The sequence below is a fragment of the Eublepharis macularius genome, chromosome 18 (assembly GCF_028583425.1).
Source record: "Eublepharis macularius isolate TG4126 chromosome 18, MPM_Emac_v1.0, whole genome shotgun sequence".
Lineage (NCBI taxonomy): Eukaryota > Metazoa > Chordata > Lepidosauria > Squamata > Eublepharidae > Eublepharis > Eublepharis macularius.
This window is the reverse complement of record NC_072807.1, coordinates 33,017,594-33,044,594: the sequence shown is the minus strand read 5'-3', so window position 1 is coordinate 33,044,594 and position 27,001 is coordinate 33,017,594. Positions and strand designations below refer to the sequence as shown.

The window sequence follows — 27,001 nt, the reverse complement described above, 5'->3', positions numbered from 1 at the left end:
AAGGCCTACGGCAAAGCCCAAAGTCTACAGTTGTTGTGTTAAAATGGAAAATGAGTTGTGCTGCTACCTAAATGGGATTACTTTAAATGGGATTACTTTAGTTGGTGCTGAATGCAGAGCAGTTCCCCCCCCCGCCCCAGTTGAACCGAGTCACTAGGAACAATATGGTAATTCTCTCTTAAATGAATCTGAGCCAGCATGGGCTCAGATTAGAGTGTCAGACTAGAGTTTGGGAAATCCAGGTTTGAATTCCCTCTCGGCCGTGGAAGCTTGTGGGGCAACCTTGAGCCTGACACTCTCTCTCAACCTGAGCTACCTCGCAGGGTTGTTGTGAGGGTAAAATGGAGGAAGGGAAGATAAGTTTGCAAGCTGCTTTGGGTGAGACAGATCTTTTCGAAGGCACCAGCACATCAAGAAAACAGGTTCCTCCTAATATTAACATAGTTTGAGATTAATGTAAAAGTATTGCACTAGGTAAACAGAATCCAAATTGGACAACATTACGTAGAAGGGGTGGCAGGGAATCTGCCCCAGTAAGCAAAGTCCTGTATGGAGATAAGTCGCGTTGTTGAGCTCAGTTTGCCAAGGAAGGAACACTTTTACAACATACTTTGTGCGCCACCTGTGGGAAGCAAGATTTGGTTGCAAGACCTTTGGGAAAATGCTGTTTTTTTTTTTTTTTTTTAGTTTAAGGGGAAAAGATGGCTTGGAAAGGGTGGGAAAATATGATACAGGTTCAGGGCTTTTTTTCAGCTGGAACGCGGTGGAAAGGAGTGGGTTGCCCTCGGAGAAAATGGTCACATGGCTGGTGGCCCCGCCCCCTGATCTCCAGACAGAGGGGAGTTTAGAGTGTCCTCCGTGTGGCGGAGCGGAGACCTGGAGGTGCAGCTACAACCCACTGACTTCCACCACCTCTTTTCCCAGAAAAAAAGCCCTGTACAGGTTTATGCAATTATACACTGAATTGAAAATACAGATGCAGAGTCTGCCTGAACTTCTTCAAGGAAAGATGAGATTAAAAACCTGATGGGTAAAAAGATACTGTTCCTCGCAGTCCACGTGCCCTCTACATTTCTAATTGAATCTTCCATAATTCTTTTTAGTTCACTCAAGAAGGTTAGGAACCTATCGCAGAAACAAAATAAACTCGGGATTTTTAAGTCAAATAGTGGTGTTTCAACGCCCTTGGTTATAATTCTCGTGCATAAAGTGTGTGGGGAGCGGGAAAGAAATCTTCTGCCCTTTAATCACCCTGATTGTCAGAAAGAAATTCAATTCATATGCGTGAAATGATATTTGCTTGTGGTAAATCTTTCCCTGAAACAATAACTTTTTCTGTATTTTTCAGTGATGGGCTTAGATTGTTCTGATCTTTGTTTCTTCTCTTTTTTTTTCCAGAGAGTCTCTCCTTCTGCATTTCCAAGACAGGAGACAGAGAGGGCTGTATAATGGCAGAGAAGCGGCATGTGGAAGCCGCGGGAGCCGTGGTTTACAGCAAGCTATCTCGGTTGGAGACAGATCCAGGCCATGTTCTTGCGGCAAGCCTGTGCAGATCCAGTGTGCTGCCTGGACATGCCTCTGATAGCCATTATAGCTACAAAGGAACCTATTTCAGCTACCCGCTGCAATGCCACGAAACACCCGAGCCGTCAACACACTGGAGTCATGCCGAGTCCTACATGCGTTGTGCGGATGGGGCAATAAACCATCAACTCAGGCCAGAGAAAGCACACTGCATGTTTCACAGGCATGAATTAGAGGGCCTTGGGACCTGGATACAGAACCCCAGCTATGATAAGAATAGGGACTGCATGGTTGGAGATACACTAGCTACTCAGGAGAAATGGGCTAATTATACGGGCCACGCGGACTACATTCAGCAGGGCTGGATCCAGGGGTACTCAATGCCACATTCTGCTCGAGCGCCAACAGGATGCCCTCCTTTGGCAGTGCCCAAACCGGTGTACCGAAATCACACTTACTGCGCAGATGCCAGCTGCAGCCCCAAAGGTTCCGTGGTGTCGGGAACGCTGGCGGGAAGCCCATCGAAACGGTCGGCGGACACAGAATGGGCTGTCCCATCGTCGGGGCATCCAGTTCATGCGAGCTGTGGAACTGCTGTGCCCAAAAAGGCCCCAGCTGCAGAATCGGGTTTCCTGCCGTTACACCAAACCTGGAAAGATGCGGTTGCCAGTTTTTCACCTTACCATAAAGCGTTTGAAAATCTCCAGGTAGCACCAAGTGCCTCGTTGGTGGGCCCAAACTATCCTGCTGGATGTAACAGTCAGAAAAGCGTCCCCGTGGAATATGCCCGGAGCCCTTGCAAAAAGGCCTGGTCTAAGCTACCTCCTCCTGCCAGCCCACTGGCAGCCCCCCAGGCCCTTATCTATCAAGAGGGGTCATCGTCATGCTACCCGCTGCCGCCCTACCAGCTCACCTCCCATGAGCAGATACTGCTTTATCAACAAAGCGTAGCCGAGGCTGAGAACCAGAAACCTCTCTTTGCCTCACCAGCTTGCAAAAGCTTTAACTTCCCAGCTAGCGAGGACCCCAAGCTTCTATCTAGGTCTTACTTCCCATCAGCACCGAGGAATTACTATCCTGGTCATCTGGACGGCTACTACTACAGGGCGCTTGGCTCCCCTTCAGTGGCCTCTCCTGGTCTTAAAACTTCAAGGGAGCTTGAGTCGCAACAGAATTCCCAGCCCAAGGCCGCCTTTGAGCAGAGGAACCCTGTCCCGTCATGCTCCTTGACTGAAAAAGCATCACGTTGTGGCTCCTTACCCAGCCACAAGGGTGCGCAAGATTGGCACGGGGCTGACGGTGCTGTGAAGCCAGCGAGCGATAGTTTTCAGTGTCAGCAGGCAGCTCCCCAAAACCACGCCTTTCCATTGCCTCATCCTGTTGAAAGGTTACCTGGCTGCCTCAATGGCTATGGGCAAACACAAGAGACCATCTACGGGTCGGGCCTTTGTCAGATGGAAAAGGGCCACACGAGGGAGGGGGGGCCTTCATATGCAGAGAAGCAGTCCGGTGTGAGTTCTGAAGACAAGAAAGGGGATATAAACATTCACAAAACTCCTCCGTCGGGAACATGCATCGTTGTTCCAGACAGTCCTGTCGCATCACAGGACTCCTGCTTCAAAGGAGATTTCCTGAGGGCTCGAATTCCCGAGGGCTCTGGCCAGCGCCTGCAGCCGTCCCCGGAGGAAGAACGGAGGGACGTAAAAAGAGCCGATGACCCCCCACCTCCTTCCCCGCCCATGCCAGTGATCCACAATGTTTTCAGCCTAGCACCTTACCGTGAATACCTAGAAGGTTCGGTGGGATCCGTGCAACTTCTGCCCTCTAAAGAGAAGTCATGCAAAAGTGCAGAAGGGAAGTCATCCCCTCGGCCTCCCTCGGCAGGATTATCAAAAATGACCGAGGTGCTGCTAGATAGGGGGAGAGAAACATCTGGCAGAAAGGATCAGAGTGGCAGCTGTACCACGACAGAGAAAGAAAGCAGCGATTATGCGAAGCCCAGCAAGCATTACCCGGCATGTCAACATGCGCCGGTATCTAGCCAGCTGGGTGCAACAGGCTGTGCGAGTGAACCCTCCAAAGACGACCATGTCTTAGACCTCAGCTTGAAAACAGAAGGATCGGTGGATGTGCCCCATGTTCAGAGGCTGGCTGAAAAGACTGAGGCTCTTGAAAGGGAAAATGGCAAGAGAAATGGAAAAGATGTAAAAGAGGGCCCAGCGAAGGGGCAGGAAGCTATACGGGATACAAACTTGACGGCGTTACAGCCACCGCTTAGAAGCAGCTCTGGGAAAAACAGTAATTTCCAGAGTTCTGCAGCATTCTTGTACAAAAAATTCAAGATCCTGAAATCTCATGCCGCAGGGTCAGGCTCTGCTGTGCAACAGAATTTCTTTTTGTTTCAGTCAAGTTCTCAAATAGCTATTTTGCCTAACAACTCTCTGCAACAAGGGTCTGAGCAGGCAGTGACTCAGCAAAATAGCCCGCCTGTTTGGCAAAGCTGCCAACAGGTGGCGACTCAGCAAAACAGTCTGCCTGTTCAGCAAAGCTGCCAACAGATGGCGACTCAGCAAAACAGCCTGCCAGTTCAGCAAAGCTTCCGGCAAATGGTGACTCGGCAAAACAGCCTGCCTGCTCCTCAAGTTGCCCAAAAAAAGTCAGCCCAGCCCTTGCAGCGTAAGTGCCTTAATATAAAACAAACAGATACTTCGAAACTCCTGCCTCCTACTGCCCCAGCTAGCTCTCCCGCTTTGGGAGAGGTCAGCACCTCGCTTCCTCCCAGCTGTGAATCTCTTACCCTCCAAAAGTCACCCAAGCAGTATTTCACCGCACTGCATGCCTCCGTCTGCTCTATCATTTCAGATTCAGTATCTACCTCCTCTCCAGAGCTGCTCAAGGAATGGCTTGAAAGAGCAGAGTCCGAGCGAGAGCCAAAGCAGAAGGCAATGGGCTCGGCCAAGGCCAAGAACGGATCGAAGGCCTCCGCAGCTCCGAAGCCCTCCAAGAGCAAGGAGGTCTGGCTGGCCTTCAAGGACATGGCTGTGCTCCTCAACCAGCTGTTGTCTCAGCTGGAGACCTTCTTGTTCACCCGCAATTGCCCCTTCCCACACGTGGTGAGAGCGGGAACCATCTTTATCCCGATTCACGTGGTGAAGGAGAAACTCTTCGGCAACCTCTCGGGCCCCTCGGTCGACCACGTGCTCCAGGACCACAAGGTGGAGCTGCGCCCCACCACCTTGTCAGAGGAGAAGCTCTTGAGGGAGCTGGAACTGAAAAGCTGTACCTCCCGGATGCTGAAGCTGCTAGCCTTGAAACAGCTGCCTGATATCTACCCCGACCTCCTGGATCTCTACTGGCATCACTGCATCAAGGAACAGCTTGGTAAGTGCAATGGGTCGACAACTATCTTCTGAAACAAGGTAGTTTATTTATTTTTTAAAAACTCAATGCACTCTTGGGCTTTCAGTCTTCTCCTTGTTTAGTCCTCAGACACCCATTCTGGCTTGGTTGTCTCTTCTCACTGGAAACTAGAAACCCGATTTAGTGAAACCTTCACTAAAGCTCTTATTTAGCATATATTTATTCCGCCCTTCTTCTATGGATCTTAAGGTGGTGTATGTGTTTCTTCTCCACTTTTACCTGCACAACAACCCTATGGGGTGTGACTGTGCCGGCCCAAGGTTATCTGGTGACCTTCAGGGTCAAAGCTCTCAAATCTTAGTCCAACATCTCCAGCATGCTGGCTCTCTAAATCCACACGGGATTTAGTACAAACTCTAGTGGCATGTATGGAATCGGAGGAGATATGGAAACACGCTGACATTGGTCTCTTTTAATTTGGAGGCTGTGAGTTTAGATGATCTAGCTATCGTCCTATAGTGTTTCCCCTCTCCTGTTGGTATTCATAAGAACCCTGTGATGTAGGCTAATTGGAAAGAAGGTGACTCTCTCAAGATTGTCCAGTAAGTTTCATAGTCTGGATGGGAATTTGAATGTGGATTTGTCAAGACCAATATGTATCATATATGAGTGTAAGGTGCCGTCAAGTTGCAGCCAATGTATGGTGACCCTATAAGGTTGTCGAGGCAAATGCTGAACAGAGATGGTTTGCCATTGCCTGCCTTTGTGTAATGACCTTGGATTTCCTTGGTGGTACCCCATCCAAGTACTAACCAGGACCAGCCTGGCTTACAGTGAATTCCTAAGCAGAGTTATTCCAGTCTAAGCCCATTGAGGATTTCACTGTTAGTGTTCCCAAGATCTGATGAGATTGAGTTAGCCTGGACCAACGAGGTGAGGGTAGTATGTATCATATTGGTTGACAGGGGTCATTTCATAGAAAAAGAGCTGCAGGAACTCATTAGCATAACTCATTAGAATTTGCCACGCCCCTTGACATCACCAGAAGTGTGTCATTGGCATGACTGATTTGCGTGTGCCACACCCCCTGACATCACCAGAAGTGATTAGAGCATCACATCAGAAAGTCAGCAGAGATTTTTACATTTATAAATAAAAAATTCCAGTCCACATGGAGGGGGGGCCTTGCAGTGACAGTCAAGAACAAAACACAGTCAGATGCTTTTCTATCTAGATTAGAGCATCCCTTCCGGCTTTGGAGGGCACTGCGGGCGGCCTCGACCAGCTTGCAAGCTGGGAGGCTGCCCAGCACAGGCCTGAACGCCCCGGCTGGCCACGGGGCCGGCTTCAGACGGCGCCGCTTCCCCCTAACTACCCACCAGGTGCTCTCTCTGCTCCTGCTCCCGCTGCTGCCACTACTGTAGTGGCTGCTGCAGCAAGGAGGTGAATCATGTGGGCGGGGCCACCACCCACGTGGTGGCCACCACCCACGTGACTTCTTTTCATAGCGTTCCGCCCCCAAATGAGCCCTGTTGGTTAAAGATTAGGGGAGAAAAATGAATCCTAAGTGCTTGTAGTATATTTTGCACAATCTGAGTTTTCTTTTTAAAAAATCAGGTTTTTGTCTTTAGCTTGCTCCAGGAAGCTGAATTCTGTTGCCAGCATAGAGGTGTGCGCATTGGCTTCCACACACGTTGGATAATCCACTTTCAATACTCTTTAGTGAACATTTGAAACTGATTTTCCATGTGTAGAACAAAAAATCCACTTCTAAAGGATTGTGAACGTGCATTGAAAGTGCATTATTCAACGCGTGTGGAAATGGCCTTTGTAGTTGTGGGGAAATGGAAGTGTCATAAACCCAATGCTTTGACTAATGAAAACCTTACTTGGACCCTTTCCTGAGATTTTGCCACCCTTTTAATCCTTTCTTAGCCAGCATCAAAGCACACAACTCAACTAATGTTCTTGGATGCTCAGCAACGCTACATTCGGTAGCAGATTCCGCGCATGTGCAAAAAAATGCCCTGTCCTGCTCATGCGTGTCAGAGTGGAGCTGTCCCCCTTTTTGTGCCATCTTAAGCAGAATTAACACACTTCTAAGCCCGTTTGACTTCGGCAGATGAGTGGAAGGACCGGCTGTGTTTAGAGGCTGTTCACCTGTCACAGCTGGCATCCGCTAGGAAGAGGCATGTTCCTTTCATGTGAGAAGGAATGCCTCTTCTTAAGATGGTGCCTTGTGATGGACAGTTTGTGCATTCAGAAATCATGCCTTTAAGAAGTCTGCCATATTAATCGAGGGGTGATCAAAATATCCCTGATGGAACTTCTTGAAGAAAAGTTGCCATTTCAGTGGACGCTGGAAATACAAGCAGGCTCTAGTTCATGAAATGTCTGCTGGAATAAGATTTTGTTAGCCTTTATGTTGCCACGGGAGACCCCCATTTATTTTTGCGTCTAGATACAAATGCAGCTGCCCTCTTGGGAAACACAGTCAAAATACAGTCAGCTCTGTCCACCGGCCCATGCTATCTATTTTATCTAGCACGTTTGTATTCCGTGCTCCTTGCAAGGTGCTCAGGTTGCTTACGTGCTTTTCTCTCTCTGTTTTATCCTTACAACAACCCTGTGAGAAAGGTTAGGCTGAGAGATAAGAGCCTGGAAAAAGAATACTCAGCAAGTTTTATGATTGAATAGGAATTTGAACCCAGAGCCTAGTTTGATACTCTACCATTGATCCCTGCTGGATTTCTAATTTTATTGACTTCTGAATGTTGACATTTGCCTAAGGTAGCTCTGTAATTTTAGACTTTCACTAAATGTATGTGGTTATGAATAATCTTGGCATCTTTTATGTCCATCTTGAGAAACCTTAACAGAACAACAAACTGCCTTATGGCAGCATTTAATTCCCTTTTTTGGAAAGAAGTGGTTTTAGTAGTTTACATTTGGTGACGTCCTATAAATGTGGAGAGCAATGAGCAGTTAATGGAAATGTTTAACACAGAAGGACGGACGAATCTTTGGTCTGCATACAGACTTTCCCCTGGCAACATAAGCTGGTTTGATGCCAGTCCACAAAACATGGAGGAAGGGGAAATGTGTCCTTGGTTCCATTTCTTAGGTGCCACTCTTTGCCAGTGGGTGTTGCGTGTTACAGAAACCACAGAGACCATAAAGGGGCTTGATCCCCCAATACAGGGGAACTCAACCCTTTTGCGCCTGTGAACACCTTTGGAATTCTGACACAGGGTGATGGGCGCAACAGTTACAAAATGTCTGCTGCAGGAGGTGCAGCTAATCACAAAATGGCTGCCACAGAGGTAGAATCACACATGCGGAAGCTAGGGCCAGTTCTCCCGGAATTACAACTGATCTCCAGCTGACAGACATCAATTCCCCTGGAGAAAACAGCTGCCTTGGAGGGGAGACTGGGTGGCATTATACCCTGCTAAGCTCCCTCCCATCCCTAAACCCCACCCTTTCCAGGCTCCACCCCCCAAATCTCCAGGAATTTCCCAGCCTGGAGCTGGCAACTCTAGCAGAAGCCCAAGCACAGGAGAGAAGTAATTTTTTAAAATAAACAAGGAAGGAGGAGAGAGAGAGAGAGAGAGAATAAAATCAATTCTTGGAAAAAGCTGCCACTAAAATGTTATTTTAATCTGCACAGCCCATCAGAAGTCCTGCATTGCCCCACCCACTATCTAAAAACACTCAGTGGGTGCCCTAATAAATAAAACAGTGGCATTAGGAGTATTTTTAGCCATCTCTTACCAGACTCTTTCCTCACTTGTTCCATACTGCGACCTGCAGTTTACTCCTCTGAGACTTTTAAGTTTTCAGGCAGAGAAAAAGTACTGTGTGATCCTTTTGCTGGCTTGAAATCTTGGCTCTTCCCATTAGATTATGGCTGATTCCGCACACGTTGGATAATGCACTTTCAATGCACTTTATCAATCATTTGAGGTGGATTTTTTGTTCCACACACGAAAAAAATCAGTTCCAAATGATCTATAAAGAGGATTGGAAGTGCATTATCCAACATGTGCGGAATCAGCCTATGTATGCCCCCGCTCCCCAGTTACAAATGGTTCAAGACACCATATGCGTTGTGTGCATGCGTTGTTACTTATTTCACTGGACCGTTCCACCCAGTTTTGTGCTCACTTTACTATGTGATGTGAAGAAGGGGCTTTGGTCTCCGCTTTGCACACAAAAGGATCCAGGTTCGACAGTTGGCCTCTCTGGTTAAATAAGGATCTGGCAGCTTGTGCTGGGAGAGCTGAGACCTGGACAGCTGCTGCCAGTCTGAGTAGACAATACTGACCTAGATAGAACAAGGGTCTGACTCAGCAAGCAGCAGCTGCATGTGTGTTCATCCACAAACAAGGCACTCGCTACATAAATTTACAAAACCATTATTACAAATTCATTATATATTTTTCAAAGTTATTTTCAAAGTGCTCCGTGCAAACAAAATAATAAACTCAATCAATGAATGAATATCCAATATTTGCATACACACGGAGAAAACTGAACAACTGTATCTCTTTAAGAGAGTCCCACAATGAAAATCCAAGCTTGTTAGCGTTTCTTTGTTGGTTTTCTTTACAAAATAGGAGACTCATATTGTTCAGTTTTCTCCTTGTGTATGTAAATATTGGATATTCATTCATTGATTGAGTTTATTATTTTGTTTGCACTGAGCACTTTGGAAATAACTTTGAAAAATATATAATGAATTTGTAATAATGGTTTTGTAAATTTATGTAGTAAGTGCCTTGTTTGTGGATTTCTGTTTGCACTTCGGTTTGCCTCTAATTGTGGTTACAGCATGTGTGTTCGTGGCATAAGTTCTGGAGGCCTCTGAGGCATTCACTCAAGTTTCCTCCATTACAAAATTGGATATTTCTAGAACTCATGATTTTCAGGGGAAAGGCTGCCATGTTTGAGGACAGTAGATCCCGGTATCTGCTTGTACAGACTGGCTGATTCCGCACACGTTGGATAATGCACTTTCAATGCACTTTATCAATAGTTTGAGGTGGATTTTTTGTTCCGCACACAAAAAAATCCATTTCAAATGATCTATAAAGAGGATTGGAAGTGCATTATCCAATGTGTGTGGAATCACTCACTGTCACCCTTGAATTCTAGAACTGAGTGTGTACGAAGGAAATCTGGAAGGAGGGATCAAGTATCCTTCACATTTCCTTGGTCTTAGGTTCCCAGACCTTTTCTTCCGAATATTAGCGTCTTGTACATTCCTTCAGCTACACCACTCTCATTTTAACTTTTCAGTTTACTTTAACATTTATTTTACTTCATTTATTTTACTTGCCTTTCTCCTCAACGGGGGTGCAGAGCAGCTTGCATTATTCTCTTCTCCTCCATTTTATCCTCAAAATAAACCTGTGAGTAGGTTAAGTGGAGGCCCTGGCCTGGAAAGCCCAGGTGAGCCTGATCTCGTCAGATCTTAGAAGCGAAGCAGGGTCGGCCTTGGTTAGTAATTGGATGGGAGGGCTCCAACGAAGATTAGGGTTGCAGAGGCAGGCAATGGCAAACCACCTCTGTTAGTCTCTTGCCATGAAAACCCCGAGAGGGGTTGCCATAAGCCAGCTGTGACTTGAGGGCACTCTCCACCTCCAGGTTAGGGGGAGAGCTTCCAGGATAGAGTGGGGGATTCAAATCCCAGTCCTCTTAACCACTGCACAATACTGGCTCTCTGTGGTTACCTGGGCCAATCAACGCACTCCTAAGTGGAGTTACACTCTTTTAATCCCATTGACTTCAATGGATTTAGAAGATTGTAACTCTGCTTAGAATTGTACTGAGAATCTTGTGGAACTGGCTTGGACTTCAGAGCCAGCGTGGTGTAGTGGTTACAGTGTTGGACTAGGATCTGGGACACCCACGTTTGAATTTGCGATCTCTGGGTGATCTGGGGCCAGCCACTCACTCACTCTCAGCCTTACCTACCTCATAGGATGATGATGATAATAACAACAACAATAGGATAATAATAACCATAGGATAATAATAATAACTGTGCTTATATACCATATACCGCTCTTCTAGACAGATTAGTCCCTCACCCAGAGCAGTGAACAAGTTAGAGTTATTATCCCCCCAATCCAGCTGGGGAGCTGGGGCTGAGAGGAGTGGCTTACCCAAGGCTGCCTGCTGAGCTCATGGCAGTAGTGGGAGTCGAACCAGCAGAACGCTGATTCACAGCCCAACCACTCACTATGCTATAATAACTGTGCTTATATACCGCTCTTCTAGACAGATTAGTGCCTCACCCAGAATCCCCACAATCCAGCTGGGGAGCTGGGGCTGAGAGGAGTGGCTTACCCAAGGCCACCTGCTGAGTTCATGGCAGTAGCAGGAATCGAACCAGGAGAGTGCTTAACCACTATGCTACAGCAGCTTTCTATGGTTGTGAGGATGAAATGGTGGAGAGGGGAGCGATGTTTAGCTGCTTTGGGGTCTCCATTGGGGAGAAAAATGGGATATAAATGAAGTACATAAATAATAAAATAAATTAGGCTGCAAGTTGGTTTCTTTGCGGAACATATTCTAAATGGTGGGTCCTGGGCATCCTACAGTGGGAATCCTTAGCAAAGTTACACCTTTCTAAGATGATTCAAGGCGACAGTCTTAGAAAGGTGTATCTTAGCTTCGAGTTGTGCTGCAACTTCAGAGACCAAAACCGTCAAGACGCTTTTTTTTAGAACCGTCGAGACACTCCTCTCTGTAGAGAAGGAGGTCACTCCTGGAATTAACTAGCCCTGCCCATTCTCCCCTCACCCCCAGTTAATTTGATGACCATGTCTTCTGCTTTCACTTCCGATGATTGTCCATAACTTTATTTTTTCTAGGTCCAAGTTCTCAGGCTGGCCTGCATGCCTCCAAGTAGGTATCTGTTCTTCGTGTGGATGTGTTTATGTACCTCTGCTTTAGAAAGAAAGAGGCCAGATGCTATCACAAAAGGCTGATGGAAGGGAGGGGGAAGATAGGTACCCAAAGTGAAATGCTCACTGGTGGTTTTGGGGGTCACTTTACGAGAGGGAAGGGGAGAGCGAGTTTGATAATGAACAAGTATATGCCGCAAACAATTTTATAAGGTTGTGTTATCCATGGCCTTTTAAATGCAGGATCCTACGCTCCATACTGACTTCTGCATTTTGTTGGAGTGGTATTGACTGGTGTAGTCGGTAAAATGAGTACCCAGTTTCCTGGGGGTAAAGTGTAGATGACTGGGGAAGGCAATGGCAAACCACCCTTAATCAAAGTCTGCCAAGAAAACGTGATGTGACGTTCCCCCCCACCCATGGGTCAGTAATGATTCGGTGTTTGCACAAGGGACTACCTTTACCTTTAATATGAGTTTACTCCTGAGCACAGTTTCAGTCTTCTCCCTTGGTTTTGTAGCCACTAAATTCTTAGCCACCGCTCTCTCTAAGGAATTCAGGGCAATTGTTTTCCTCCCTCTCCTCCTATCCTCACAGCAACCCTGCAAGGTAGGTTAGGCTGAGAGTTGATGATTAGCTCAAGGGCACCTGGAGAGCTTCATAGTCGAGTGGAGATTTGAACCCAGATCTTCCTGACCCAATTCTAGCACTGTTATGCTGCACTGGCTCCCTGATAGGTTATCCCTTGCTAGACCTGTCCATTTTTCTAAGGCAGGGAGGTTTCAGACTGCCAGACTTCATAGAATCATAGGGTTGGAAGGGACATCCAGGGTCATTTAGTGCACAATGCAGGAAATTCACAACCACCTCCCCTCACCACACCCCCAGTGACCCCCCCGTTCCATGCAGGGTGTTTGAATGAATCCCCTTGAAGCTCAGGTTAGAATATCTGAGCTGCAACTAATGTAAAGATATGCACGCCAGTTGTGTCTTGGCACTGCAGCCAAACAGGAATGTTTAAGTCAGCTTGGAAAAATGAGAGTCAGCCATGTCCAAAGCTGATGTAAAATATCAGCATGAGACTCCAAAGACAGCATATCTTTGATGAGCGCTACCTAAAGGTCACTGTGCTAGAATTGCAAGCTTCTTTATAATAACAACAACTACAATGTGCTTATATACCACCAGGGCTTTTTTTCAGCGGGAACGTGGTGGAACGGAGTTCCGGCACCTCTTGAAAATGGTCACATGGCCAGTGGCCCCGCCCCCTGATCTCCAGACAGAGGGGAGTTTAGACTGCCCTCCGTGCCGCTCAGTGGCGCGGAGGGCAATCTAAACTCCCCTCTGTCTGGAGATCGGGGGGCAGGGCCACTGGCCATGTGACCATTTTCTCCGAGGGCAAACCACTGAATTCCACCACCTCTTTTGCCAGAAAAAAGCCCTGTATACCACCCTTCTGGACAGATAGTGCCCCACGTAGAGCGGTAAACGAAGTCAATGTTATTATTATCCCCACAATACAGCTGGGGAGCAGAGGCTGAGCGGAGTGGCTTACCCAAGGCCACTTGAAAAGTTCATGGCAGTCGTGGGAGTCGAACTAGCAGAGTGCTGATTCGCAGCCCAGCCACTTAACCGCTAGGCTACAGTGGTTCTCTTTAATATATATTCACGTGATCCATCCCATCGCACAAAGGTGCCATCCCGTTTCAAATTTCTGAGATTTAAAAAGTTATCCTGCGAGTAGCATCTCAAAAGTGGATGGGTTAATTGTGTTGTCTCTTTGCATATTTTTGAAGCTAGAATTCTTGTGATCTACTGATCTTTAAGTTTACATAGCGAGTGTGTCCACCCTGGAATTCTTAACAAGTAAGGCACAACTTAACCTGTGCTGAAAGATCCCGACCGTGCATTCTGGTTTAAGAGAGCAGAAGTCGCACCTGACAGGATCAGGCCTAGATTTATCCAAGTTCAGCATCCCGCTGCCCCGCAAGAATTCTGCTTAGGATAACCCCAGCAAACACTAGATAGTTCAGTGGGAACTGGCCACTAGCCCACCAATGAATCACTGGTTATCTTCTGCCCATTTGATAGCTGAGAAGAATTTTCTCTAGATCTCACGAATTTTAATAGGCACCTGCTGATGTTACTGGAGAGGAAGGGAGCCCAGAGTTATCTTGTTAAATGAAGAATAGGATTAAGCTAGGGATGCCAGACCCCTGCTGGGGGCGGGGGATCTCCTGCCTCCGCCCCCACACCCTGCCCCTGCTTACCTGGCCAGTGGGGGGAATGCACCTTCTGTGAGCGCTCCCCTGTGGCACTGCATGCTGCCATGCGCTGCTCCTGCCCTCTTCAGGGGCCCAAAACGAGCCTGTTTTGGCCCAGATCAGGCTAGTTTTGGGCCCGTTATGGTGTGGATTGGGCCCATTTTGAGCCGCTGCGGAGTGCGGGAGTGCTCCTGCACTCCGCAGTGGCCCAAAACATGCCCATTTTTGCCTGTGTCGGGCCCATTTCGGGCCACTGCGTGCTCCCGCACTCCACAGCGGCTCAAAACGGGCCCAATCCATGCCAAAACAGGCACAAAACGAGCCTGATCTGGGCCAAAACTGGCACGTTTTGGGCCCCTGTGGAGTGTGGGCGTGCGCCCATGGGGCTGCGTGATGGCGTCACTTCCTGGAAGTGATGTCATCACTCTTGCGGGGTGTGTGTGCTTTGCGTACGCATGCACGCACCCCTCACCAAAACAGGTAAGTGACAGGCCCCAGGCCCCCGCCGGGAGGTTGAGGGGGCCTGGCAACCCTAGATTGAGCATGTCTGACTCAGGGCCAAGCTACACATGACGAATGACACTTGAACGGCAAGTGGATTGAGTGGAGGGCAAGTGAACAGGGAGAAATACACTTGCCATTCAAGTGTCATTCGTCATGTGTAGCTTGGCCCTCAGTCATGTAATGTGGGAAGGGGCTATCTCATCAGAAACTTTTATTCTTCTGTTTCCTAGGTGACCCCGTAGAGAAGATCCAGGACTGGGACGCTGAAGCTACACAGACGGAGGGCTCAGAGGCAGAGGAAGTGACCAGATGTTTACAGAGCACAACTCATGAGCTTGGCCTGGGAATCAGAGGGAAACGCAAGCAAGGCAGAAAAAGTGAATCGACACCCCAAGGTGGCTCACCTGCGGAGAGCCACCAAGCAGTTGATGGTCCAAAGTCTCAGGGATACTCCTCTTCATGCAAAAGGAATGCCGCGTTAATGGAAACGAAGGGGGTGTCTCAGGAAGAGTCTGCCTCTGTGGTTGTGAGGACCAAACACTTCCCGCTTCGCTCTGGTGCTAAAAGACAGTTTTTCCAAGCTTGTCGGCTGTCCAGGACTCTTCAGGTTAAACTGAGCGATCGGGTCGCCAGGAGGACAAGAAGTACCTCAAAGGGTCTTCACCTCCGGAAGTCTGTTGTCCGTATCAAATTCCAGAACACTCTTCCGGAAACACCGGGGCCTCCTGCCCATGCGGGGAAGAAACGGAAGAGGCCAGCCTCGCTGGTCTTGAAGAGCTTTCAGCGAGGGAGAACAAAAGGGGTGAGAAGCTCTTCTTTATGCCCCAGATACCCGGAATTAGTTGGCAAACGGATCAGGCACTTGTACGAGGAAAAGGACAAGACCGAGGCCTGGTACCAGGGGGTGGTGTTGAGAGTTCACAAGCGCCACAAAGACCCTCTGAAGACGGTGTATGAGGTGAAGTACGACAGTGAGCCGGAGTGGCAATATTACCTCGAGATTCTGCAAGATTACAAGAAAGGCTGGCTGGAGGTGGATGAATGAAATCTGGGCATCTCCAGATAACATTGTCCTCTCTGCAGGGATGCTGGAAGTGCAGAGATTCGATGGTTCAGAAGGCGTAAACCCGCTGTAGGGTTTTTTAGGTTGCCTTTCCATGTCTCATGTGGGCCTTATTCCCTGAACCCTTGTTGGGCTGACTTGAGTTTGAATATTTGTTTTGTGGTGGTGCTGCCACCAATATGTGCAGGATTCCACGTGGCTACCAGAAATTCAGCCATAATGTGTGTTTTTGGGGGGGGGGGGCAGCTTTAAAATAAGGGACTGTTTGGAAGAAGGCCAAAATGATCTCAAAATGGCTGCCCAAGTCCGACACCAAAGTCTGTTGTGTTTTCCTGTTTTAGCGGCAAGTGGCTTTTTGGCCAAAGCTCGTCACTGTGGGCCAGATCGTAGGTTCTCCAGCTTTCCACGAGGAGTGGACCCACAGTAAGGCAGCAGTATATCAGAGTCAAGCTACAAGTGACATCTGACACAGGTTGGACACTTGTCAGCTTCCCTCAAGTTTTGATGGGAAATGTTGGCATCCTGGTCTTGCAGCTGTAATGGAGAGCCAAGCTGTAAAACCAGGATGCCTACATTTCCCATCAAAACTTGAGGGAAGCTGACAAGTGTCCAACCTGTGTAAGGCGTCACTTGTAGCTTGGCTCTCAGATAGCATAATCAGGAGGATGGGTACCATTTTTGGGTTGTGTGAATATGGTGGTCCATTTCCTTTTCCGCCCATCTGCCCTGCTTGTGTAAACCACTGCCAGGAAGTGACACCCAGCCATGTGCTCCCACCCGCTTGTACACAACATCTCTCCTGTAGCTGTGCCTGTGGGCCCCCTCCAGAAGAACATTTTAGAACAAACCTTTGTTAGGCTCTATTGCGAGGGGAGAGGGGAGTTTATGCCTGGAAATTCGAATTAGCCTGTTCTCCAGTTTCCCATCTTCAGCTTTGGCAACCCTTGAGAAGTCTTTCATGAACTGATGCTTGGAGTTTAAGACAGGCCCTCTATTGGGAGAACCCAATGGGCCTCTCAATAGGGTGGTGCAAGCATGAAAACGGTCCCATGTTCTTCTGTCCCCCTCCTTTCAAATAACAATTTCTGCCTACTTCTTTATGATACTTAATTGGAGAACTTTCCCTTAGTAAACTCACAAACTGTTGATCTGAAGAGGCTCTTCTGTGAACTGGGGTGGGCTGGTAGTTGAGGTATTTCAGGGCATTGTCGCTGTGCATTTGGTGCACACAACCTTCCCTGTGTGGTTGGGTGGGGGGGTGGGGGTGTCACTAAACTCCTGCACAGTGAAAACGACAATCGGCAGCTCCTTACACCAAAAGAGCTGTTTACCCCACAACCATGGTGTGCATCTATTTGTGTTTCACTGCAGCCTTTCAGCAAACAACGCTATCTTTTTCCTCCATTGAGACTGGTCATACTAGCAATGACCTGGTGAATGTTTAGGGTCACCAGGATTCCCTTGCTTGTTACAGTAGACAGGAGAGATGAATGGGAAAAGGGATCTTTGGAGCATCGAGGCAGGAAGAAGAACACGTGCAGGTGACCCCCCCCCCCAGGGGTAGTCAGCTACTCTAAATTTACTTTGCTACTCTTTTGGCGTTCCAGAAAGGGCTTTGTTTTGTAGATCCCCTTTGTCCGTTACTAGAGATCTGCGTTTTGTTTCAACCCTCTCCCTTCTGTGGGTGAGTCTTTCCTTACTGAGTTACCCACACTTTTTTCTCACAAAGAGCTGCTAATCTTGTTTTCTAGACCATTTGTCTCCAGACTGGGTGTCTGTGTGTGTAGGGAGGGGGGGCATGTTTCACATGACTGGATACGTTGTCCTTAAAAAACAAAAAAGTTCTTTGCAGATTGAAAACTAGCATGTCAGGGGAACAAATTCTAGCTTCTCCCCCCTGATGTGCTAAGTTTCTAGGTGCAGAGAATTTTCCTTCGGGAGGAACATTCAGTCATTGCCACTTTGACATGAGAAGAGTCACCAGTACCACTTCACCTGCTTTTTGTGAAAAATAGGTCTTCTTTAATCCCTCTGGGGATGTCTTTGTGATTTAAATGCTCCCCTACCCGTTTTATGCTGTGACCTTTCTCTGTGTTTACTTTTGCAGGGGGCGGGGGAACAAGTGTTGAAAAGTTTGGTTTCCACAATGATGTGAGCCTCTGTGTGTGTTTGTTTGTGGCCTAAACAACCGCACTTTAGAAATGTGTTTTTGCATTCATAAGGAGTTGGGGCTATACACTTTTTGTGAAGTCTCCCCTCCCCAAATTACTTGTCCTATTGCTTGTGTATTTCACCTTTAGAAGCTCCATACCTTTATCAGAATGGAAAAATAACCAGAACCCACAAATCGTGCTGATATTGGGAGAGCCAAAAAGACACTTGAAGAAATGTTTACACATACCGCCCAGGAGTTTTGTTTGAAAATGGAATGGGGAGTGGGAATGGAAGAGTCTTTCAAAAGAGCAGTGGCTTCCATTTCTATGCATGCTGGTGTGAGCTGGGACCACTTGTGGAAGAGGAAAACCATGCCTGGGAACTGACTTTTCTGTAGCCTTTGAGAGCAGCATGGAGTTTTATTTGCCTCCCGAGGAAGAACTTGGGTTTTTACACATCCTGTACCGGCAAACGTCTATTAAAGGTCAGAAAGAGGGAGAATACATTTGGACACATAGGAACTAATTGTCCTAAGCAAATAATAAATGACTGATGTCTTCTGAAGGCCTGGAGGGTGTTCCCAATACTCCTGGAGGATGCTCTTGCTGTATTTTTTACTCTTTATTATTATTAATAATAATAATATTTTGTACTGAAACTGTAGATCCAGATGGGAAGAAGGGGAAGTTCAACACGTCGCTCTCCCACCTCTTGCCAGGCAAAGCCTACAAACAGGACGGGGCGACAGCATGTTGAATACTGTAAATGTTGTATAAAGTTCCAGGAGAAGCGTTTTGCTTTTTTATTTAAAATTTTTGTAAGATGACAGTTTCTAAGAGGTGCTTCACCAAGATTAAAATGTCTGGAGGGTTTTTTTTCTCCTTTTTGGATTGGTGCTTCTTTGTTTTTGTGGCTTCTGTTTGTTTCTGCCTGTAAGATCAGCCGATGGCTCGCTGGGCAGAGCATTGGCACCCAACTTTGCTTGCTTTGCCCCTTTCATGGCACCCAGACATCTCTCTTGTTTTGTCCATTAAGACCACAAGGAGCAGCCTGCTGGGTCAAACTGCAGGGCCTATTCTGTTCCGAACACCCAGATGCTTTCAGAAAGCCCACCACCAGGGCATGAAGGCAACTGTACTTTCCATCAATCCTCAGCAAGTTATATTCCGAGGTACACTGCCTCTGAACCTGGAGGTTTTGTTTTGCTGTTACAACTAATAGTTACCTGTAGACCTACCTACCATGAATTTGTCTAATCTAGACAAGCATCTACCACAAGATATCTCTAGCTGATTCTGCACACGTTGGATAATGTACTTCCAATCCTCTTTAGAGTTCATTTGGAACGGAATTTTTCGAGTGTGAAACAAAAAATCCACTTCCAAACGATAGCTAAAGTGCATTGAAAGTGCATTATCCAACGTGTGCGGAATCGGCTTCTATGTTGTGGCAGCAAGTTCCATATCATGGAGCTTTATATTGCACGTCATGAATCTATTGCTTATCAGTTGCATTTGGGCCATAATTATAGCCTTCTGGGAGGTAAAGTTCTAGCTACACTTTCCTCTAGCCTTTTATGTGACTCTGCCAATGGTCGCATCCTGTCACCTCCCCTAAAAGAGTCACATTCTATAAGAAAATTGGGTACAGGATTCGAACTTACAGTGCAGTCCTAAGTAGAGTTACTCCAGGCTAAGCCCGTTGATATTAATGGGTATGGTCAGGGCTTTTTTTCTGGGAAAAGAGGTGGTGGAACTCAATGGGTTGCCCTCAGAGAAAATGGTCACATGGACAGTGGCCCCGCCCCCTGATCTCCAGACAGAGGGGAGTTGATGGAGGGCAAACTCAACTCCTCTGTCTGGAGATCGGGGCGGGGCCACCAGCCATGTGACCATTTTCAAGAGGTTCCGGAACTCCGTTCCTCCACGTTCCTGCTGAAAAAAAGCCCTGGGTATGGTCAATGTTAAGTGGGTATGGTCTGACTTAATATAAAGAAGAAAATTTACTATATATGTTGAACTCAAGAGATTTAAAATAAGCCTGGATGATAGACAAAGGCCACAGATTATACACATGTTTAAGCACTAGTATACACAAATGGGTATAAAATCAAAACAGAAGTCCAGTGGCACCTTAAAATTCAACGTTTATTTCAATAGTAACTTTTGTGAATCAGTGGTCACTTCCTCAGAGCCAAGGGGAAGAAAGAAAATCATGCTTCTCATTTTTACACAGAGAAGAAGGAAGAGACAGGAATTGAGCAAAAGGGGGCCTGATACTGTAAACTGGGGTAAATCACTAACTGCAGTTTTCTAGCAGTTTTGTTTTCTGAAAGGGGGGGCTCCAGGCTTGCAAATTGTCTGCAAAGCATATGAGCCAGTGTGGAACACTGGCTCAAAGTGAGTTCATTTTACTTCTTACGCTTCCATCTTAATTTCCTTTCACAAAGTGGCATCCAGGAGGTCTTGGATCTAGACACTGACTGGACCCTGGTTTCGCTTCAGTGGGGCTGCGTCATTCTGTGTTTTTCAGCAATACACTCAACGTCCTGTGTCTCCTGGAGCACACTTGGTTCTCCACGCAGGTTTTAGCAAATTTTGATTCCTCTAAATGAATCAAGGCACATTTTCCTGCCTACCTAGCAAGCCTCTTGCAAGTAGAGACAGCCTTCCCATTTCTGTGGGCAGCCCTATTTTTTAGCCGCTTAGGGTGCCAGTTGGAGGAGAGGGAATGATAGAGGGGTATAAAAAGGGGCGGGGGGAATGCAAAGCCTGAAATGCAAACGGCCTGGCCATTTCTGTGCACACGTGTCCACAAGGTATGCACAGAGACCATTCACAATAGTTGTGTTTGGCCGTGATGCCGATAGCCACTAATTCCTTATGCTTGCCAACATAAGGAACATTCTCTGTAGCTCTCTTTTTAACAAATCCGATCTGCGCAAAAGAGTGGATGCTGCTTAACTCCATGGTATGGAAAGCTTCCCTGGATGATTCCTACATCCTTCAGTTAGAAGCATAGAAGATGGCTGGGATGTTTTACCCTGCTCCCTTGTCAACCCTCCCATCGCTGCAAATCCAGGCTTATTTATTTTATTTATACCCTTCTTTTCTCCCAAATGAGAGACTCATGTTCTCCCCTCCTTCACTGCATCATCACAACAACCCTGTGAGGTAGATTAGGCTGAGAGAGGTTGGCCCAAGGTTACCCAGTGAACTTCAATAGCCAATTGGGGATTTGAGCCTCGGCCTCCCTAGCCTCACATGCTAACTACTTCACCACAGCGCACCTTCCAATTTGCTTGACCCTGGCTGCAAGGGGAATCCCTGGACCAGATTTAGCAATGGTTAACTTAATGATTAGAATCAGAGTTGGGAGGATCCTTAAAGACCCTCTAGTCCAACCCCCTGTCCAATGCTGGAACTGCCTAAAGCATCCCCGACAAGTATTCATCTAGCTGCTACTTGAAGACTGTCAGTGAGCTAGTGAAGGGGAACCCACCATACCCCTAGGCTAGGGTTGCCAGCTCCAAGTTGGGAAATTCCTGGAGATCTGGAGGGTGAAACCTGGAGAAAGTGGGGTTTGGGGAGGGAAAAGACCTTGGCATGGCATAATTCCATAGAGTCCACCCCCGAAAGTAGCCATTTTCTGCAGGTGAACTGATCTCTGTGGCCTGGAGACCAGTTGTCATTCCGGGAGATCTCCAGCCACTGCCTGGAGACTGGCAACCCTACCCTAGGCAGCCGCTTCCACTTCTCCAAAAGCGCTGAGGGAACTGCCTGCACTGAAGAGCCTGAGAGGCCGTTAGAAGGGGTTACCAACTAACCAAACCCCTCCTTGCGCCAATGCTTTTGAAAAGGGAGATTTGATACGCCCAAATTGGGAAAGCGAAACTTTTCATGGAACAAAACCTTTTATCCCGAAGGCTGCACATCACACTGCAAATAAAGACACACAGCTACAGGCGCCGGTTCAAAACCTGGTAACCCTGTCGAGAGGAGTACATGCTGGGCGAATACGCTTACTCCCGAGAAGGCTCTGCTGAAAGTAATTTTCCCCCAGTAATTGCAGTTGAACGCTGTATTCTAAAGCTGAGAAACCCAAGGCCAAAGGGGAAAAAAAAGGTTCTGGCGTGCAGTGTTGCCAACTGATCAGGAGAAAACAGGTCTGGCTTCTTTGGTGTGCGGTTGCCAAGTGACCTGGAAAAAAGCTGTGGCCTGCAGTGTTGCCAACTGACCAGGAGAAATAGGTTGCCCAGTGACCTGGAAAAAAGCCCCATGTCTAGCCTACCCCTGAGCTGAGAACTCAACTCAACGTTACAGGAAACTCGTTCCTCCCCCTGAAATCCTATACAACCCATTGTTAGAGAAACGGGATCCTTGTTGAATTGCGCATAGGCAATTCACGAGTAAGCGGAGAACTGCAAAGCAGAGCCAAAGCGAGGACTCCGCTACCTCGCTAGGGAAGCGCCCATTCGGAGCAACCTCCCCCGGGGCTCGCCTTGCACTCACCCTTCCCAGCTCCAGCCAAGGCGCCGTGCGCTCTTGTGCACCGGTCCGTTCATTGGCCGCCGGGGAAACCGCGGCGCCTGCCCGTCTCCGCCCCACGGCGCTGGGGGGATGCCTTAAGAGAAGGCTCGGAGGGAGCACCTGGGTGTCCTTTCTTGTTGCTCTCGCTGCCTGCCCAGCTGCTCCGAGGTAAGAGCCCCGGGTCGGGTTGCCTTGCTTGGAAACCGGGGGACGTTCGTTCCTACCCAAGGACGATTCGTTTCTCTGCTTTACTTGTTAGGTTTGGCTTGCTGGTGGAGGGAGCAGGAGAGGCGGACCCCTCCCTTGTTAAAAGTACAGAGGTGGCTGGGTTACGCTGGTGGGCTTTTGCGCCCACCAAAATAGTAGGCGAGTAAACGGCCCTTTCCGGGTTGGTCGGCTGGGAGGAAAGCAGGTATGTGCGTAAAAGAGGCTGGAAAGAAAATGAATAGAGTTGAGGGAACCTCTTGGACTTAAGCAGTTGTTTTTGCTTATAATCTCTTTTCCCTGGATCGAGATCTTCAGGGTAGCTTGTAAAGGACTCCTAGGAGACCTTTCATCCAACTAGACCTGGATCTCAAGTTGCCAACGCCAGGTTGTGAAATTCCAGGAGATTTGGGAGTTGAGCCTGGGTAGGGCTTGGGTCGGGTTGGGGGAGGAAGGGCCTCAGCAGGGATGTAATGCCATAGAGTCCATCTTGCAGAGCAGCCATTTACTCCAAGGGAACTGATTTCTGTGGTCTGGAGATCCGTAGTAATCCTGGGAGATCTCCAGACCCCATGTTAACTGTGCCTGGATTTGCTCTCTCTTTTCTGTGAGAGGTGTGTTCTGGAAGTAGGGGGGCGGGTCAAGGGAAACACCAAGGGTGAAGGTTAGGGGGCAGGCTTCTTTTTGCAAACAGCACAGCCCCCCCCCCCGCCATAGTCTCCCTTCTTCCACCCTGCATGGGGTTTGCAAACTTGAATGCTCTTCCATATAAATGCTATCTGGTTAGGGGAGACTGGCATTATCCTGGTGTTCTTATATGTATGCTGGTTTCCAAAAGTGTGTGTGTGTCTGTCTGGAGGGTCCCAAGTGTATCCCTTCCAGCTCCCTTGCACCCATGTCTTCCAGAGTCTCTGCTTTCGAAGTTCTGACTCGTAAAAGCAAATTTCCATCTTGCAGTTCCAAAGCATCCCTTGCTAGCCAACTCCTGAGGAAGAGCAACTGTAATACATTTGTAGCTGAGGATATAAAGAGTAGCTCCTTTCTTCCTTGCTTACCTTTATGGGTAGGTAAAGGTAGTCCCTTTTCCAAGCACCGAGTCATTACTGACCCATGGGGAGATGTCGCATCACGATGTTTTCTTGGGAGACTTTTGATACAGGGTGGTTTGCCATTGCCTTCCCCCGTCATCCCTGGGTACCCTTTAGGGGTAAGCATCCATTAATCTACACTAGCCCTCAAAGCATTCCCAACTAGTCAGCAGTAGAACCTCCAGTCTCAAGAGCAGCCCTTCCCTGTTGAACACTTCAGTCACTTCCTATAAAGGCCTTGGCTAGTGTTTTAGTGACGGTGGCCGACAGAGGCTGCTGCTAAGAGTCTAAGGTTCTTGGCTGAATTTGTGCCAAAGTTGCTGGTTTTCTGACTGTGGCAAATTTCAGTTGTGGGCCCTGCTCTTTAATTTTCTTTGAAATGAGTCTCTGGGCATGGCTGCATGGGTATGTGCGATTTGCAAGATATGGGGTGCAATGAATTGACATGAGACCAACCCTTGGAGCACATTAGAAGCTTTTAAATGGCTTGCTTGTGGGCTACAGACCCCATCGGTGGATGAATGGTGTCTTCTGTTATTGGCAGGTATATACCTGAGTGTAGATGAAGGTTGGAAAGCTGTAAAATGTAAGCAAAACCCCAACACACACAAGCCGAGCACTGAGATTGCAGTAGCAGCTGTGGGTGTTAAATGGCTGCTCTTGAGACTGGAAGCTCTACAGCTGGCTAATTGGGAAACCTTCTACGGTCTGAATTAAACTCCTGGTTGTTTTGCAAGGTTGAGTTGTTGCTTGTCGTGGTGTGAGAGCCGATTCTAGGCAAGAGAATCTATTGCTGTTCTATTTCCTGAAAATGTAAGTCTTTTCTCTCATCTTCCTTCTAGTCCCTTGCAGTCAAGCAGCCATAATGGACTTGTCTCTGGTCATCCAAAAGGTGGAACCTCCAGGCAGGATTCATTTTCATTCCAGAAGGGTCAAAAGAGCTGGGAGAGTAGCTTCGTGTTCAGTCACGAGCTTGGTATCCGTCTCCAAGAGTCAGAGGTGGCAGATTGTCTTGGCTGTCATTGCTGGCCTGCTTGCCGGCACAGTTGCGCAGCATAAAGGATCTTCAGTTGCACCTCACCAGACTCCACCAGGCTCAAGAGAGAACTCATCGGCCTCCATGGTCTTCCAGCACTCAACAGAAGCATGGCATGTGGTTGAAAAAGACTTGCAAAATCGCTCTACGGAGGGCCAGCCAGATTTGCTTGGTCTGGGAAGAAATCTGTATACCAGAAACTCAGTGGCTGATTTGATAGGCACTACCGTCCCCTTCCATATCGCCAGCACCTCCTCGGATCCGAGCATGGCCTCTGGACCCTTGAGCTCACCTGTTGTGCAGATGGAAAAGAACAGTTCTGGAGGTCTAGATCTTGCCGCTTCCTCCTCGGGTGGCTCGTTGTCTCAAACGCATGCATCTCTGGGTGCTTCTTCTAAGGGGCTCGAAGAATCCTCAGGTACCACCTCTGTTGTGCAGCCTGTGGAAAAGAGGAAACCGGCGTTAACGTATACCACAGGACTGTTTCGTACCCTCTCCCCTACGTCACCATTTCTTCCAAGCAACGGCAGCGCCTCTGATGTGAAGCCCGTTCTCCAAACAGCGCTTTCCCATCCTTCCAGAGACACCTCTCAAATCTCAGCTTCCAGTATTGTGCAACCAACTGCTTCCACCTTCTTAACTTCAACAATGCTGCCTGCTCCTGAAGGCAGCACTCATGGTGAACAGCATATAGCTGGAATGTCACAGCCTGTAACCCAAATTAGTCGTCGGACTCATCTAAATCAGAAATCTACCAGCCACCGTGGTGACCTTCTTCCTCCTGCAGCGACGGGCTTTCTCGGTTACCAGACTGTGGCAGAAGCATCTGCAAGCCCCAAGATTATAGGAATGAATCTCTCTCACCCCACACTTCCCATGGGGACGATCCCTTCTGAAGCCACCCCCATAGCAACTGATGTCTTCCATTCCAGTCATGGAGCAACAACCCAAAGGCTTTTGGAGTCCATTCTGCGTGTCTCTACTGGAATGCAGCCTGGCTCTCTTCCCACACTGTCTCCTGCCGCAAGTCCAAAGGACATGGCTTTGCTTCAGGAGGCTGTGTCGAATGGCCAGGGGCTGGGTAGTACTGAATCAGTTATCAGAGGCCCTTTAGTAAGCACAGCTGTGCCTACGACTCCGTCCCAGTCTTCCAGTTGGCCCTTATCTAGCTCTTCCCGTGGAGTAACTCACGCTACCCTTCCTGCCTTTGTCACTCAAGTGGACTCCTCAGAGACCAAGGGACTTGCCACTCACAATCTGTCTTGGCCTAGATCAGTCCCCGCAAGCTTGGGATCTCCGAAGTCTGAAGATGTTACTGCATTATCAACGACAACTGATGGAATCCAAGTCAGCGCAAAGGACAACGCGGAGGTTCCGCTAAGCGCAACTTCTGTGACGGAGGAATCAGGGGCTCGCTATGAAGTTAGTGTAGGCAGGGTTCTGTCTGGCCATGACTTGGCAACTGTGTCTGCTCTAACTGGCCAGCAAACCCTAAGTTACTCATCCATTACACAGGCCTCTCCAGGGTCAGAGGCCACTTCTAGATTTCCGCTTAGAAATGCTAGCTTACTTGTGCCCCTTGCTCCAGGGCCTAACTCCACATCTTCCACTGGTGAGGCTGAGAGCACAGCTAGCAAGCTGGAATCGGGTACAACGACACGCTCTCCTCGTTCATCTCCATCTGGTTTGTCTAGTGTCCACCTTCCTCTGTCTACTGTGCCACTTGAACTCGATACTGTACCAGCTGCTGTTTCTCCTACAGAAGGTGTTCCGTTTGCACCCCACAGCGCTACACCGGGAGAGGGGAGCACAAATTTGAGTTCAACCTCTGGGGTCAACTTGGCTGCATTTCTTGATACTACAGAGGTGCAAGAAAGGACTCCAGCAACAAGCCCTTTTCCAGGTGAAGGAGCCAAGCATGAGTGGAAGGAAGACATTTCTTCTACAGCAGAACTGTCTACTGGTGTTCCTGGCCGTGTCTCCATTTTGGATGGCCAAAGTGAACCCACCGTGCTTGATGTCAGCAGTACCGCCCTTCCTACACATGCTTTGAGTCACCCGACCATCACCGTGACCCATTCCAGAGGTGAAGAAACCAGGTACAGTGTTCCCTTTCTGCACTCTTGGGCATCTTTGAGCACCTCCGAAGCTGTCCCATCTGCAGATGTGACCAGTTCTGGCAGCTACGAGGAACAGATGCGGCCTGAGTTGCAGGATGGGACAAGACAGTTCACAACAGCTGTGAAAATATCAACCAGCCCCTCAGAACTGACTCTTTCAGCTTTAGGGGCTGCTTCATCTACAGACTCTTCTTCTAACTTAACTTCAGGAACGCTTGAACTTCAACCAACACAAAAGCAT

General features: G+C 48.1%; 1 protein-coding gene across 5 annotated transcripts in view; it reads left to right on the top strand.

The window, feature by feature from the left end:
- Window positions 1-16,168, top strand: part of C18H15orf39 (chromosome 18 C15orf39 homolog) — a 31,745-nt gene extending 15,577 nt beyond the window's left edge. For 4 of the 5 annotated variants that reach the window (XM_055002740.1, XM_055002741.1, XM_055002742.1 and 1 more), the window contains 2 exons: window positions 1,399-4,905; window positions 14,797-16,168. In XM_055002740.1, the coding sequence (XP_054858715.1) occupies window positions 1,399-4,905; window positions 14,797-15,611 (4,322 nt within the window). In that variant the 3' untranslated portion in view covers window positions 15,612-16,168. Of the gene's footprint in view, window positions 1-1,398; window positions 4,906-11,765; window positions 11,800-14,796 lie in introns of all 5 variants that reach the window. The other variant, XM_055002744.1, reaches the window with a different exon arrangement.
- Window positions 16,169-27,001: the final 10,833 nt, after the last annotated feature.